The 17589-nt window shown below is 43.9% G+C and overlaps 1 protein-coding gene across 1 annotated transcript in view; it reads left to right on the top strand.

Annotated features, from left to right (window-relative positions):
- Positions 1-16930, top strand: part of myo6a (myosin VIa) — a 103255-nt gene extending 86325 nt beyond the window's left edge. The window contains exons 30-36 of the mRNA XM_070925343.1: positions 207-242; positions 956-994; positions 3925-4028; positions 7563-7694; positions 10043-10069; positions 13506-13724; positions 16731-16930. Of these exons, the coding sequence (XP_070781444.1) occupies positions 207-242; positions 956-994; positions 3925-4028; positions 7563-7694; positions 10043-10069; positions 13506-13724; positions 16731-16930 (757 nt within the window). The remainder of the gene's footprint in view (positions 1-206; positions 243-955; positions 995-3924; positions 4029-7562; positions 7695-10042; positions 10070-13505; positions 13725-16730) is intronic.
- Positions 16931-17589: the final 659 nt, after the last annotated feature.

Raw genomic sequence — 17589 nt, 5'->3', positions numbered from 1 at the left:
TTTATTCTTGGGTTTGTTCAGTCGGAGTTAAAGTATTTCTACTCTCAGCTGTTTGATGAATGCGGGCCGTGTCCTCTGATCAGAGTGTGGAAGAAGAATCACTTCCTGATGAGATGCAGGGGAAAGGACTCACCTTTCCCTCTCTTGATTGGTTTGTAATGTTCAGTGCTGCTCCGCCTTATAATCCTATAATCCTCTGTTCACAGCGCTGCTGGAACCACGAAGCTCAAGAGCTTGACCATGTAGGTTTCCTCTCAGTGCACCAAACACCTTCAGGACACTGTGTGATGCTGCATGTAGATGTGTTAAAGGTATATTTAGACCGGCTGCGTGAATCAGATGCACTCCACTGTAGTCTACAGCGATTTCCACCATCTGCTGGTTCTCGGGAACACGAGCAGAGAGGTCGAACCGGTCCAGCGATGCATCCTGAAACGTTAAAGCACTCTGAGCGGTCGCTGCCGCGGCGCTCGCTTCGGTTTCGGGTCCGTAGGCCTGAGCCCGGCGGCCTCCCTCGCACTCCTCACTGCACTTACCATGAAGCGACCCACATACAAAGTCACTCTGAAAGTTGAAATGGATGCTTCACGTCATGACTCAGCTGTAGTAGTGGCCACATTACACTGTTACACGCTCTGAGGATGCTGGAGTGCCGCATCGTAGCACTTTAAACAGCAGGTGGTTCCAATCCAGCCCTCTTCTTCTCTGCAGTGTGTTTTTTCTCTTCCTGTTGTAGTGCTCTCATTACAGATATCACTGCAGCACTTTCTGTTTTATCTACAAATCTAGAAGTTAAAGACAAGAAGCAAAACAGCCGGCAGGATAAAACAGTTGTAGTTGTTCCTCATGTTATGTAGAATCCATATTCATCAATGTTTCTGTTTCTGTGCAATCAGTGTTTTATAAAACCAACAATATACTAACTTTTTCAAACTGGGACCGTCGTGCTTTTTAGGGAGGAAATGGCGAAGGAAATGACTGAACTTCTGGCTCGGTGGGTAGAACGTCTCTGTCTTCAGTCAAAATCTGACAATCGATCGCTTCAGTTTGTTGTGATTAAAACAAGAACATGTGATGGTGAAATCCTCTTAAAGAGTCCAGCTGATTCTGTTGATCGTTGATGATCAAAATCTAATTCAATAATTCTGATTACAGGGTTAATTCCCTCGATGACATTTCAGATCTACTGCAGGTTACTGATTGTTTTTCCTGCTGCACGCTTCCCCTCGTTTATCAGCTGCTTGTTAAACAGCTGATGTTTTCTCCTCCAGTGCAGATGTTCCAGCTGCTCCTCGGTCTAAATCCAAACATCACAGGTCTGCAGCTCCAACCTGTTGGACATTTCATTGATTTAAAGCTGCGGTCTGTAACTTAACGCATTCAAAATGAAACTAAGCAAGTAATGTGAACGAAAGCGTGTTATTTACTGTAATGATGAGGTCATCCAGGTGTGGTGCGACTTGAAAAGCCTGATCAATATTTATTGATGGGCACAGAAAGTGTGTCCAGACACCGGCCGCTCCGTTTTTAGGCCTCAGCAGTTGAGATCGGTCTATTATACACGAGGCGAGAGCTGCGTAGTTTAGTTGTTCTGTTTTAGAGACTCTGGCACATAATTAACAGTTTATTTGGATTTTCCTTCTCTTTTCACGTTCTGAAGGATATTCTGAGATGTAAAAAGTGAGGAAACCGTCTTCAGCTGTAGAAACTGAGTTTTAAGGCCCCACCCTTCATTTAGCAGACCATTAAAAAATTGTGCTACGTGGTTTTTCAGCTTATTCTACTTGAAAATATGATAAAACTGGTTGAACATTGGCTTTTTCCTGCTGTTATTAGGAGCGTTACTGCTGTAAACAGATATGAAAAGACCAGGACTGATGGCAACAGTCCTGTGTCTGGATTGTAAATGTGGTTTTTAGTGCGGTGTAAATCTTCCAGGTAACCTCTGAAGTCACCTGCTGTTTGTCAGGTAGAGCCGTGAGACGGTCTGAACACGGAGACGCTGTGCACTTTCTCATCAGATTACTTCGGCTAAATGGTAATTCCCACCTGTGTTCCTCTCGGCGTTAGTGCGGGTGTGAGTGAGTCCTGCCGGTCTCTCCTCCTGGTCCCTGACCTGCTGCTAACTGGCTCAGGCCGCCTCTCGCTACGCCACAAACGCACAGCGACAGGAAGTAGGAGCAGAAGGTGACTGCAGCGCTCAGCCGCTTAGCTCGCTGCCAAAGCCACCGCGTGCTTTCGAGAACACGGTGCAGCCGCACGGGTCCGAGGCCGGCTCCCGCTAATCATGAAACGCAGAGCCGCCCAATAGGATTAGAGGACCAGCCGGGTCCCGCCTCCAACTTCCCAGCGTTCTAAAAAGGGCAAATCCCGGTCCCAGATTAGTGAGGCCTGTCAGCGGCGGCGTGGAGGAGCGAGCAGCATGCCAACAGCACGGCCCACAGCTGGAGAGGAGCCCTTTATTCTGTCGCTCATTCATAATGTAACACCGTGAGCTGCCACTCCTCTCCAGAAACTCACCGCCGTCACACCAGAGGTGCTTCCTGACTTCCTGGAGACTGAAACAGCATGCACTTTAATGATGTCGTTCTCAGACCCTCCACTGTAGAAGTCTTTCCTTTTCCTTTTAACGTCAGTGCTGCTAATCTGACTTCCCCGTCTGTCCTCGCTTCCACCTGAACATCTGCAACAAGCCTCTGTCACTGACATCTGTTGAATTAAATCTGTGATTCTTTCAGGTGGGTGGAGTTTACTGTAAAAGGTGATTCAGGTAGTTTTGATTTGGCAGCTGGTCTCCAGCCTTTTATTCTGTCTCTCATATGAAGAGATGAAGCTTTGTCTTGTGTTTAAAGGATAATTCTATTTTATTAATTTGTTGTCTTACTTTTGTAGTTTTAGTCATCTGTTCTATTGGCAATAACAACAACTTAGTCACCAAGTTAAGCTGAGCTTGAGCTGAGATCTCGTCTTTTCTTACGGGTTACTGAACAGTTTTGCCTTCTCGGGTCTCTAAACATTATTCAGATGAAACATTTGAAAGAAAAACGTACATTTTGGCCATCGTCCTATTGGTTACGATAACATCATCCAAGTCAATTTAGCAGCAAATAGAAACTGGAGCAGTGGGACGCTCAGACAGGCTGAGACAGGGAGACCCTGCTTCGACTTTGACTTTCAGTAATTGCGTGCACACAGTTTTGCTGGTTCATTACCGGCATTTCAGGTGCGCTCACTTTCAGTTTGACCTCCAAATTAAGTGGTTTAGATAATCTGGATAAACTGTTGGCAGCCCGTCTGATCGTCTGACAGATCCCGTTTGTTCGTCTGTCGGGCTTCTCTTTAGGCCTCGGCGCTGAACCTGGTGAGAACAATGTTATCACAACTGTCAGACATGATGGCTAAACCTACGAAAATAAGACCCTGTTGGAAATTACACAAAATGAGTCTCGGCCTCAGAAGCTGTCAGTGTTTTATCGCCTATCGAGCTTTGAAAATGTTCAGTGTCATTTATTACATTTCAGAAAGACTGATGGAGGCCCTCTCTCAGAAGATACGTTGAGCCATGAAAGCTAATGTTAGCTAAGCTAACTCTCCACTCATCAGCTCACTGTTAAATCACATCTTCTCTGTGACCTTTGAATATAAAACACCCTGGGATTGTTTGTTGGAGTTGTGGGGACAACGTCACACTGATTATTATTATTATTCTAATTAGTAGTTGTACTTCTACCTGACACGCTCTGTAAACTCCACCCATCTGGTCCCTCTCTACAGTGCAACACATTACCTGCTAATCCCTTTTGACCCAAGTTGGAAATGAAGGGAACAACCCCTCCCTCTGCTGCCGGTATCCCACAGTTCACTGCTGCCAGTCTTTGTTGTTGTTGACTTCCTGCGTCCATCTTGTCTTGTCTCCTGTATCAGAGGTCCACAGGTCCAGGCCACCAAGGCTGCTGCCGCGCCCAAGAAGTACGAGCTGAGCAAGTGGAAGTACGCTGAGCTGCGGGACGCCATCAATACCTCATGTGGTGAGTGTCACGGTTTAGTTCGTCACCGCGGCGTACGTGTCACGGACATGTTGACACGCTGCAGTGTATTCCTGCTGAACACATTTGGTAACAGCCAACAGGGTGTTGCTGGACTTTATCCCCAAACACATCACATGCTTGTTTTGTTTGTCAGTCTGTTTTTACACTTTTTACACTATGAGTATTCATGGTCCCCAGAGGATGAATCCGAACATTTTTAATCACCTTACCTGGAGCCCCCGGTCTTAGATCAAAATGTGAACTTTGCATGGCTGATATTTAATAACCTTAATGACCCTGTGACCTCTCCACCAGTGCTTTGATCAGCTCAAAACTTTCTCTTGATAAACACTTTAAACATCAAAATCTAACGAGCCTTTATTTTACTCAGCCAATTCATGCTCCCCCCTTTTGATTGGACCTCTCATGAACTTTCCTCTCGCACCACCCTCAAGTGAAAATGTCAACTTTGTACAAAACATATCAGATATCTCTTATTATAACAGAAAGAGTGAACAAACAGATCACATTCCTGCTCCCCAGAGGATGAACCGTGACCTCTCCACCAGTCCCTGCCTTGGTCCTTGACGTGGTATCTTAAAAAAACTACCTGACTTCCTTAAAATGTGCTGTGTATATTCTTGATCTTCAGAGGATGAATTCAGCCTTTTCTCTAGCGCCACCGGCACCATCAAAATGTTGAAGACAAACTGCCAGCAGTAATTTGCTCCCCAGGGGATCAACACTTCAGATTGTTGGCACTTCATAAACTTCCCTGTTGGCAGATAGCAATGAATCTTGTTCCAGCTCCACAGAAGATGAACCAGTCTTAAATGACCCATCACTTGGACAAACTTTACTTTTTTATGGCTCTGACAAAAACTAAATTGCAGGTAATTTACCCTCGTTTCCACCAAATGGACGGCTTTGACAGAAATATCAGCCACAGCTCACTTTCCACTCCACTTACTTTTCTTTTTGTAAACTGCCTCATTTTCTGACTACTTCTCTCATGTGGGAGTGAATTGCTGGACGAGCAGAACAGAGTACAACTCTTTTAACAAAGGTCATCGTGATGATACCGCGGTTTGTATCCTGTGTGTTGCCAACAAAACATGACAATACCAGGAAGTCTCGTGATGACATATCAGACCTTCACGCTGACGTTTAAAAAGCAGTTTAAAGGAGCTACATGTAGCATTGAATCATTTCCACATTCAGTTGTTATGACAAAACATGGCTGAGAAGATATGTGACCTCTTGTTGACATTATGAGTCACATCTGGATCAGCATCTGTAGATTGTTAAACTACACAAACAGAAAGAGGAATATGCTGAATATGGTCTCAGGCTGCAGAAACACCTTCGCTAACAATACAAGTGCTGTGAGAGAGATTCTGTCACACATCATCTTATTTTGTACAGTTATTATTTCAAGGTCGCTCAGTCAATTTGTCAAAGTTACATTAGTGTTTAAAAATGAAAACACTTCATGTTAATGTGAGCGCTCCAGTAGAAGAAGGCTATGGGCGACAGACAAGCAACATTATGTCACAGTTTATTAGAATTTATCTAGCAGAGGAGTTCTGTGTGTTACAGCACGAACTGTCAGGCCGGGCAGCTGTTTCGCTAGTTTAAAGGGGGCATTTTTAGCCATGCTAGCAGCACGGCTCATAAAGATAGCAATGTTGTTGTTGTCATTGGGTTCAGACATTCATGTTCCCCTCAGGATGACTTTACAATGCTTGATTGAGCATGATTTCTATGTGTTTTTGGATCCAATATGTTGATGCACTGTGTCAAAGCGAAAATAATAATAGTCAGGTCATATAGGTGATGTTGTGCTGAGAAAAAAGATACCAAACATTGGCATCATAAACCTTTTTTTTAATGTGGTATATAAAAGCAAAATTAAAAGTTATTTTACTGACTTTGGTGGGTCTAGCGCCATCATCAGGTCAAAATAATTGTTTGGTTTAGAACAACAAAAGTTCAGTTCAGTCTTAGAAACCTTGGACAGAGCCAGGCTAGCCGTTTCCTCATTTTAAGTTTTTATGCTAAGCTATGCTAACCAGCTGCGGGCGCTAGCTTCATATTTAGCATGTGAAAAAAGTCAAAATGTTGCTTCAAGTAACATTTTGAATGCATTACTTTTACTTGTAGTGAAGTATTTTTACAGTGTGGTATTAGCTACTAGCTACTGATTAGCTGTTAGCTCAGCAACATGTCAACATAAAGGAGGTCAGAGGGAAGTGGATGGACAGATGCTCCCGCCTCCTTCGGCTGGCTGTGATTGAATGATGGAGGACAGTTAAAGGTAAAGAGCCGAGTGGAGAACGTCCTCCGCTTTCCTCTGTTTTCTTCTCATGATGTAGAGTTTAACCAGGCGAGCGGGAGGGACGGGAGGGACGGGAGAAATGAGTCGGTTAGCTGTTAACAGGCCGCTCAGGTCGCCTCCCAGACAGAGGAGGAGGTCGAATACTGATGTGGTCACGTCCGCCGCTCACGACGATCTGCAGAGTAGAAGTCCAACACAGCAGAGCGAAGAGGGCTTGTTGACACCTGCCACATCCCCGTTTGTTCTGCCGTGATTTCATCTCTGCTCAGTAAATGGAAGTTGTTTTTTTGTGTGGTGGGGGGGGGGGTTTCCTCACCATTTGTCTGCCTGCAAAGTATTTTTGTTCAGTTGACGTTACCTAAGCACTTAGTGTGCATTAAGCATCTCACTGCACGCTGTTAGCCGCGCTCTCAGGATGATAAATTGAATGTTTTTTTTCTTTTTTTCAACTAAAGTCATTTATCTGAATCATCCTGATGAAATGTGTTATCTTAATGCTGTGTGTGTGTGTGTGTGTGTGTGTGTGTGTGTGTGTGTGTGTGTGTGTGTGTGTGTGAGAGCACATTAACACACTGTATTGATTTTTTTGTAAAGATATTGATGAACGGCAGTTTAGAGGGGAAATGAACAAAAGTTAATATATCCGCCGATAATAGTTGTGTGAGCTTTAACAGTTTATCTTTGTGGCTTCATCATTAACAAATACTCAGAAGTGTGTGGACACCTCTGACCACGATGTCCTCAGATCAAGTGAAGGGAAATCTTATTGGTGAAGCACACAATGACATACAAGAGGGGTACTTGTACCTCATGGGGGTACATGTAGCTCAGCTAATGTACAAAAACTGATATTCTGATGTACTAAAAGAACATATTTGAGTATATTTGAGGTAAATAAACACCCAAATAGGATTACAAATTGGTGTGCGGCTGATATTCAGTAGATTTACCACCTTCTGCCGTTAATAAGCAGACAAGACATGGCAGTCAGTTTTGACTAACTGGTAACCGAAAACTTGAAGTTTTCACCACCAGCAAGTGGTAGAAGTGTGATGGAAAACATGACCAAACTTAATGGAAAAAAAGGTGTATTTAAAGTTTTAAGTCTGACCCGAAAGAAAATACAAATACTACCAGAAAATGAAAGGTAACCGTCAGTCTTTGTTTTTACTGATCTGTTGAATCTGTCCCTCCAGACATCGAGCTGCTGGCCGCCTGCAGAGAGGAGTTCCACCGCCGGCTCAAAGTTTATCACGCCTGGAAGTCAAAGAACAAGAAAAGAAACACGGAGACGGAGCAGCGAGCACCGAAATGTGTCACCGACTACGGTACGACGTTACAGAACTGTTAGGATCTTTAGATGATAAGGGGTTTTTCCCAACAGTGAAAACAGTTTTCTTTTTCATGACCGCAAAGTCAGATGCTTAAAGCTCTTTGTGGATTCACAACTAAAACCAAAAGACAGACACATGCAGAGACTCGTTCCATCCGATTATTAAAGATGTGTTTGTGTAGTTCTGTTTAATGAATCTCAATCATTGTGGAGCTAAAAAGAAGAAGGTGATCACATTACTGCAACGTGTTACTGTTCATCACACATACCAGTCACAGTGATATCTCAATCATCATCATCATCATCAATCGGTAGAAAGATAATGAATGATTTAGTTTACAGACGTTCTAATAAAAGGTAAAATGAAAAGAAGATAAACAAGAAGCATGACAAACTCGTGGGGCGTTCAGGGTCACCGACGCGGTCGCCCAGACGACGTTCAAACGCGAGGAACAAACGGACTCTGTCTCTCACCTCTCCGCCGCCATCCCCTCATCTCCTTGTGCCACACGTCGAGTTGTCATGACGACAGAGAGCTCTTATTCCGAGCCATCTATTGTGCGCTCTGCTCAGACTGCTGATTGGACCGCGAGGCCCACACACACACTTTCATCCTTCGTCCTCTGCTTCCACATGAGGCTTCAGTCCTGCTGCCCATCGGCCTCACGGACACAAGCTGCACTTTAAGCACTTAAAGGGGGTCCTGGTCTGTCTGTGGGGGAGGGCAGGGGATATCTGAGGGCTGAATCTGTCCCAGGACCTTTGTCGATCTTCATATGTTTAGTTTCAAATGTTCTGTTTTTCTTACTCACACACGTTCAAGAACACTTGTTAGTTCAGTGTGTGAACGTTCTGTGATCAGATACACGTCACAGGTTGATACCAGGTGTGAACGCTGGAGACGGGGGCCACGCTGATGTTCATGAGGCACTTTACAGTTTCACTCTTTTCTCCTGAACCTGACGGCCTGGAAGCAAAAATCAGCACCGACCGAGAAGTTCTCCACCAACGGGTTCCAACGCTTCTCCAGCAAATAGTCTGATCTTCACCGACATGGTTCCAACGCTTCTCCAGCAAATAGTCTGATCTCCACCGACATGGTTCCAACGCTTCTCCAGCAAATAGTCTGATTTCCACCGACATGGTTCCAACGCTTCTCCAGCAAATAGTCTGATCTTCACCGACATGGTTCCAACGCTTCTCCAGCAAATAGTCTGATCTTCACCGACGAAGGAGCTCTAAAGATGAACTCGTCTGTTTTTGATATTCAGGGCCGTCTTCCTCTTGGAGTCTTGACACAAAGTGCACATATATTAAGTGGTGATGCACACGTGACTTGACAGCAACATGAATCTCATTTGGGAATATTGTTGTCGTCGTCTGCCGAGTAGCATCGTTACTCTGGTTCATATAAGACAGTGCGTCTCTTTCTCAATGCTGCACAGTCTGCAGAGTGCTTTCTAGTTTAAATAAGATTTAGATTTCACTACGGGGCAGTTTGCCGTCTCCTCTCTGTTACAGTCACAGTTTAGAGAGTCAGGATGGATTGGAGGGATAAAGGCCAGAGGAGTGATGACGTGACGAAGGTCCCGGTCTGGATTTTAAACCAGGACCTCCCAGATAAATGTTCATGTTATACATCTTCACCTCTGAAGCGATGAGGAGGCGCGTTCATCTACTGTGAAATTTAACTTCAGCTTCGTCGCACTGCGTCGTTAAAACAACATGTCAGAGCGGCCTTTTGTTTAAAAACCAGCCTCATGAATCCAAACTAGCATCTGGAGCAGAAAGTGTTTCATCAGTTCACACATTTATAGGTTTTACACCTCTTCCTACTGAAGACGTGTATCTTTAAACACTCCTCACAGATATATAGCTTCATTTGTAGAAAAGGTTCAGTAACTTCCTAAAACAGCTGCTCGCTGTAGCAGGAGGAAGTAGTGCATTTTCAGGACTATTTCCAGCGGCGGAGGAATCCACATTTGGTGCTCCAGTGAGTATTTGGGGTTTGCTGAGCGCTCATATTGTTTTTTTGAAATTTACCGCTTAATTTTTCTAATTTTTACACCTTTGAAAAATAACTGCAGTGAAGAATACACTGAAGCATATTTATCTTTTTACTCTTTCTTCTCACTCTTCTCTTCATTTTGTCTGAACTAACACTCTAAACCTCAGACTGCGGGATGATGATGATGATAAATAGCTCCAGTCATGTTCACTTTAGTTATCATCATTTATATATATTATTTATACGTTCATCCTCTCGTCTGATTCATTATTTGTTCCCATGTTGCATCACTTCCTGCAGTCTTGGTCTGTGTAACCTGGCATGTTTACTTTCAGATCATGCACCTCCTGTGAAAAAAGCATGTAAGTGGTCCTCCAGTGTGTAACGCTACTAACCGCAGAGCTTCATCCCCCTTATTAACCCCCCCACCCCCACCCCAACATAGAGGTCTGCTCTTAACTGGGATCACTGGTGGCCTCGGGTTTGTGCTTTGTGCTGCTCAGTTTGATGGAAAAGTTTCCCTTTCGGTGGAGGAGGAGGAGGAGGAGGGTGGATGGGTTTCCATGGCAACCGCCGCCTCCATTGAGACGTGCGTGGAGGAGATTATTTGAATGATTTGGAGGCACGAAGCTGGCGTTCTGTCTTTATGACCGGTGCTCCGGTGCCAGCTCTCACAGGGGTTTGATAAAGAGCCGAGGTAATTCCTCCGAGCTCTTAAGGCTGCTGTTATTGATACTCCCACACGGAGAAATTCTCAAGGAAGGCGAGGAGGGGGGGCTAAAAAGAGGGAGAGGAAGGACAGAAGGCTTTCAGGGCAGTTTGCCTGGCTGGCGTTTGATAGCATCACATTCACGGCAGCGTGACGAGGAAAAGGCCGCCGCGCCCTCTGATTGGACGAGAAATGTTGTAAAAGGTGTCGTTGTCGAAGCAGCGAGCAGACGCTTCACTCCATTCACTCCTGACTTAATGAAGATTTTAGATACATAACAGCCCATTCAGCTGTATGAGACATCCAGCACAACTGACTCCAGATCTGTCTTCACACCGTCACTATTACTGAGTATTTCAGTCCTCGCTGGAGGTCGACTGACTTGTTTTTTATTTGAAGGCTAAAGCTGGTAGTCGACTGGAGCCGGAGATCATTCATGTTGATATTTGATCATTTTATTGCAAAGATATGTTTCATCAAGATTTATATTATATATTATAGTTCAGAGAAGCCTCCTAACGATAGTTTAGACCATCTGGGACTCTTGAACTCTCCATTGAAACCAGACTTATGAAATCCTTAAATTTCCCCAAATCACACCAAACATCCATCCATCCGCCATACATGCATACGTACATATATACATACATATATATGTTGTATGTGTTTAAATATGTATATATACATTTCATAATTATATTATTATAGTCCCTGCTGAGATTTCCGCTGACACCCACACAGTAGAGGTTTTGGGGTGGCAGCTTTGTTTTTGTTGCCCTAAACATTTAAAACTATATTTGAAAAACTCGGCAGCAATGACTCAGTCACACCAGGGAGAAATTAAAACATGTGTTTGGAGGGGCTTGGTGCAGTACTACTAGTCTTGGGACTAGCTGGCAAACTGCTGTAACCGGCAAGTTTACCGCTAACAGACTGTCCAGGTGGGACGGGGCCGTTCATCCTGTGATCTCAGGATGCATCATTTAATTCTTTACAGAGTTACTGCAGAGTTTATTCAAAAGCTGTATTTGTGTTATTCATCCTGCGTCAGCAGAGATACAGTCATGCGGGACTTCGGCTCAGACCTCATATTTGGCTGAAATGTTGGAGCAGAGTGTGTTTCTGAACTCCGTCAGGTCGCCGATCAGCATCCGTACGAACGGGCCGCAGATCCACGTCGTGTTCGTCAGCCCTGAAACCTCGACGAGCCGCTGAGAGAACTCGGGCTCTTTGTGGCAGGAAGTACCGACAAACTGTAATCAACAACCTGACGGTCTCCTGCGGGGAGTTACGTTCAAGAGCCTCTCCGGAGAGTCTTTCTCACTTTTTGCTGCTTTTCTAAACAAAAAGTCCTGATTTTTTTTGTTGGTGAAGTTTTGGGGATATTTTCTTGGCTTAGTTCTTTTTCAATGTCTCGCCTTTTGTGAGGTGGTGTGAGGGCGCCATTTTGTTGGTGATGGTGAAGCGATGTGTTGCTCTGAAACAGATGGTTGTTTCAAGTTTTCAGACTCATTTTAACACGTTGTTTAAATCTTGGAATCAGTTTTAAAATAGTTAATTTCTGACATTTGGAATACAATAAGTGAATCAGCTTCTTCCAACACACTGTTACTTAAATCAAGAACATTCTTTTAACAGGCTGAACTGCGTCAGAAACAAGTGATTTTCTGTCCACATTTCTTGATTTTAAAACTGAATCCAGGATGAAATGACTGGTTAAAATGATTTTTTGCAGAGCGCTGATTCAACAAGCTGCAGCTCGAGTCTCTTAATCATGTAGAGTAAAGCTTCCTCAATCTCTGCAGATCCTTATTTCACGCTCCACTCTGTAGAAAGATGCAAATAACGTAGGTTTTATGTTCCACGAGTTTGCAGACCCCTTCATAAACATCTGCCACGCTTCATGTCTCGCTGATTTCTCCCCTCTGTCATCAGCGCCGCTGTGATCTCTGCTGACCCTCCTCTAACAGCAGGACTCGCTGACTTAAACATGAAGACCGGGGAATGGGTTTATTATTCAGACCTGATCCGAGAACAGCGGAGCGGGGCTTAATGTTTACATGCAGCGAGTTAATGGGGACCTGCGAGAGGAAACGTACCCGCTGAAGTCAGCTGACATTTCAACCTGGTTGTGCTGACTGGGATTCTTTGTTCCATGTTTGCTTTTTTTCATTTTGCATGAGCCTTGTTCCAGTGCGGCCTGCGTATTAACAACTGTACAATTCACCTAAATGAACCTTTAACATTAACACTGTGTACCGTTCAAGGTCCAAAGTCGCAGTTACAGCTGCTTCAAAACTGTTTCTGCAAAGACGAGATGCTGTTAAATACATGTTATTGTTCTATGTTTGAGCTAGCTATGCTAAGCTAACTGGCTACTCGCTTTGAATTTACTAGAACTAACATGTGTAGCTTATATCTGGATTTGTTTTTCGGGACAGGATGAACATACTGGCTCTGGGTGTTTTTTTTTTTACACCAAACTTAAATACTTTAATCTCTCTGAAATTCTTTGAAATTGTTTTTATTCTTGGATTTTTAATACGTAGTCACGCCAGCCGACACTGAAACACATGTAGTGCAAAAGTAACATAATCTTGTCTCGAGATATTGTAGAAGACTTGCTAAAGAGTCCTCCCATGTGGACATTTTGGGTCGTTAAAATTAAGTTTTTCCAAATGTAGTCTTGTTGGGCTGCTTCAGTGCACTTGTCAGAATACAAAACTGGAATTTCCAACTATCTTACATCACTGAAATGCACCACACCACATTGCACTGAAAATACTTTTGCAATACTATATTTCCCTTTCCTCTTGCCGTCTGTAAGGAGGTCAGACTGGCACCTACTGGAGCTGGTAAAGACAATATTTAGCTCAAGGGCACCTCAGCAGCGCCGGGCTGGGACGATACTCTTTAACTCTTTGAGTTGATACACAGGCTGGAAACAGGAATGAGGCTGTTTGCTCAGTAAATCTTGACCATCTTTCCCATTAACTGACCCCAGGCTGCATGCAAACATGGCCGCTGGCTCCTGATCGGTTGCTATCGTCTGTGGAAGACGCCTAACTTTTTTCCTGTGCAATCAACAGCCCAGCAGAACCCAGCCCCGCCCATACCGGCCCGGCAGTACGAGGTGGCCATGAACCGGCAGCAGCGCTACTTCCGCATCCCGTTCATCCGGCCGGGCGACCAGTACAAAGACCCCCAGAACAAGAAGAAGGGCTGGTGGTACGCTCACTTCGACGGGCCCTGGATCGCCAGGCAGATGGAGCTGCATCCAGATAAACACCCCATCCTGCTGGTGGCAGGTCAGTACAGCGGGGGGGTTTATAATGATAACAGTCGTGGACAGAAGAAGGTTCTCGTTGTGAGTAAGAAACCGTTGGTTTTGAAGAGTCCACAAGGACTTATATGGACATAGTTACAGATAAAAACCAGAAGAAAGAGAAATGAAGTGAGCAGACATGATGATAAATAAGTAAACAAATCGACAAATATTCAAATGAGCAAACAACTGGTAAATATACAGCAGTCACTGAAAGGTAGTGCAAGATTGTATGAGCTGCAGCTAGCTAACTATACATGACCTCATATACAGGACCTCATGCTAAAAGATGAGGCTAAAGCCGTTTATCAGTTATCAGTGGCAGATCATCAGATTATCAGCTAACTAACTAACCATGCATATGAAAATCAGATCCCTTCAGTAGTGTTAAATATGCATTTGATGGCTATCTACATATATGATGCTAAAAAAGACTGAGGCTAAAGCTAACGGATCTCTAGGTAAATAAAGTTGTGACAAATGGAGGGGGTGTAGGAGGAAACAAGGAAAGGATAGAAGAAGAAAGAGAGGAGGCTGAAGGACAGACGGCGATGCGTCGATACTCCGACACCCACAGAAACAGAAGAAATCAAAAGTGACACCTCATTGGCCGGCTTTAATAAACGCTTGACTTTGTGACAGCGAAGCAGATTCATCGTCATCATCTCTGATCGTTATGCACCGTCAGGTCGTTCACAGCCGAGCGGCCGTAAACAGTGTGAGGCTTTTATTTTTTAGGATATGAATCATGGAGGACGGCAGGCTTCGGCTCCTCTCACCTCTCGTCAGAACAGGATGGTGACAAATGTGCAGCGTACATTTATTCATACCATTACTTTATATGTAGAGAGTTCAGGACGTAAAGTTTCTCCTGCTACAGCCGTCTGCAGTTCACAGAACCATGAAGAAGAAATGATCCATCCAGACATGTTAAAGTCAAACTGAAAATCAGTCTTTGTTGCAGATAAAATCCACGACAGAAATGAATTCCAGACGTGTAGTTTGACAGCTGACAGGAACGCCGCTGCTCAGCTGTGAACGCCAAGCTAACTGTTTTCCCCTTCTTCCAGTCTTTATGCTAAGCTAAGCTAAGCTAATCATCTCCTGACCTTCAGGTCTGTGCGTAACACACAGACAGATTTAACTCTCAGTAGGAAGTAAAGAAGCAGAACTCTTCCTTTAGAGAAGTCACTCACCTGCACAGACGGATCCTTTAACTTTAAACTGCATTATATATATTATATATATATATTTTGTAATATTTCTCGTTTTCATTTTGTATTTTAGCACTAATTACATCTTGATTTTCTACAGTTGCTGTTAACATATTGTTAGAATCAGAATAATAAAGTATAACGACACCCCTCCCCAACAGGTGACCCTCATCCTGCCTCTCAGGGTCCAAATAAATGAAAGCAGCTGTTCTGTTGTTAACAGTGTTTGTGGCACAACAAGCTGTAAAACCACAAAACGCAACACTAAAACAAGTCGTGTTGTTTCCCCATCTGTCTCAGCATATGTGTGTGTGGATGAGTTTAAACCTCTCGACTCCTACCAGCGTTTTCCTTGACTTTGACTGAAGGATTACGGTCGTCTGTGGGTTGAAGAGTGTTCGTGAGCTCTGGTTTTATGAAACCATGTCGCTGCACGTCTGATTTCAAAACTGTGTGGTCGTCAATCGGAAAAAGCTTCTTCTTGTAGTGAAAGTTGGTATTTTGGAGCAGCGGTGTTCACAGACAGCAGCACTATGTAGGTGACTAACTACCTCCTGGAACACTTGGCTAACACACTGCTGCAACTTGTTATTGCCTTCACAGCTGCAGATGTGGCGCGTTATACTGACTGAATGTAAATGTACATCATTGAATGTGTTCAGGGAATGAAATATGTAGTCTGCTGAAGTTCAGCTTCACTTCTACAGTTTTTATTCAGGATACACAACAGCTACGTCACCAATCAGCTGTTTTTTTATTTACGATATTTTGTCGTGTTCTCGTTATGCCGCGTCAGTTAAGATAAAACTGTATTTACCAACTTCATCGCAGCATCATTTGAACAGCAGGACAAAAGTCACACATTGATCCGAAACTTAAAAGTTAAATATCTCGACATGTCACACATTAACATTTAACATTTAGCATGCTAACTTCAGCATATTAGCATGCTAACATCCTAAGTGTCAGAGTGACCTGTCTCATTGTGCCACATGTAAGGTATGAATGTTTTAATGTTAGCATAAAACATCAGTGTAAAATATTTAGAGAAAGCTAATTCAAGGATGTCAATATGATAACTTTAGTATCATAGCATGCTAACATGTTACCATACTAACATGCTACATGTCAGAATTTACATTTCGGTTAACATGGTTACCTAAATCATGTTGGCACTATTAAAATCTCACATGCAACATTTAATGTATTAACAGGTTAACTCCTAATATTAGCATGCTAACACTATATACATGTCAACATGTTAGCATGTTAATATCATAAATGTTAACATACTAACTTCAGCATGCTATCATCATAAATGTCAGAGAGAACTATCTCTCTGTTTTAACGTTAGCATAAAACATCAAAGTGTGCTAACACAATAAATGTTAGCATGTTAATATCCTAAATATCGGAGTGAAATATCTCACATTCTACATTTAAGATGTTAGCAGGGTAAGCCCTAATATTAAATATATTAATAATCAATAAATGTTAGCATGTTAATATGCTACATGTGGGGATGTCATGTTACCTTTCAATGTGTTTCAGCATTTTAATAAATGCAACACGTTAACTTGAGCATGTTAGCCTGCTAACACATGAAACATTACATTTACTAATTTAATTTCACATCATGTGTTTTACTCCTGAAAGTTCACTGACTGGTTCGACTTCCAGCTGCCTGTCAGTCGACTATTAGAGCAATTTTTTGGACTAAATGATTAAGAGTTGGTTTTTGGGAGGCTAAACGTTAGCATATCTTCATCTTTCAGGAAAGGACGACATGGAGATGTGCGAGCTGAGTCTGGAGGAGACGGGCCTGTCGAGGAAGAGGGGAGCCGAGATCCTCCCCCGGCAGTTTGAGGAGATCTGGGAGCGCTGCGGCGGGATCCAGTACCTCCGCAGCGCCATCGAGAGCCGCCAGGCGCGACCCACCTACGCCACGGCCATGCTGCAGAGCATGTTCAAGTGACGGAGCCCGGGGGGGGGGCCGGGGGCCGGGGGCCGGGGGCTTCTCGCCGCAAACAAAGGGACAAACACACCAGCTACCTAACACAGATGGCGTCTGAGCGTACTGCACCAGGTTCTGACTGGCGTTCACGTGAACAGCGATTTTTCTCAACTGTCCTTTTGTTTTTCTTCTGTTGTCGTTTTTGTTCTCGCTGGCTGTCACTTCCTCGAAGGGGTGTGGGGGGGGGGCGCGAGGGCAGGGAAGCTTTGCAGTGAACCCTATGCAGAAAAATCATAACTAAATTATCACATCCGGTTGTTTCCAAGGAATTCTGTTCTGTGTAACATCTCTGCGAGTCTAACTACGAGGCCTTAATACTACTTTAACAGGGTTTCATTGCCAGAAGTAGGACTTTTGTTGTTGTTCAAAGCTGCCTCCCCAAACAAGAAAAGTCCTCTGTAATTATGCATTCCTGATTATTACACTGAAGTCTCACTGGTGTGTCGCTTGCATCTTAACAGCTAGCTGGTGATCCCTCTCCTCTTAAAACCTGCTGTTTACATTGTCTCCACGTGGTTCTTAAAGGGCCAGACACACTTGCACAAGGAGCCGTCGGCTCACCGCGACGCAGCGCTGCACGAGCGTCCTCGAGAACTCCTCGCGACTGCGCTCATAATTAA

This window comes from Enoplosus armatus, chromosome 19, assembly GCF_043641665.1.
Source record: "Enoplosus armatus isolate fEnoArm2 chromosome 19, fEnoArm2.hap1, whole genome shotgun sequence".
Lineage (NCBI taxonomy): Eukaryota > Metazoa > Chordata > Actinopteri > Centrarchiformes > Enoplosidae > Enoplosus > Enoplosus armatus.
This window is presented reverse-complemented; position numbering and strand designations above follow the sequence as displayed.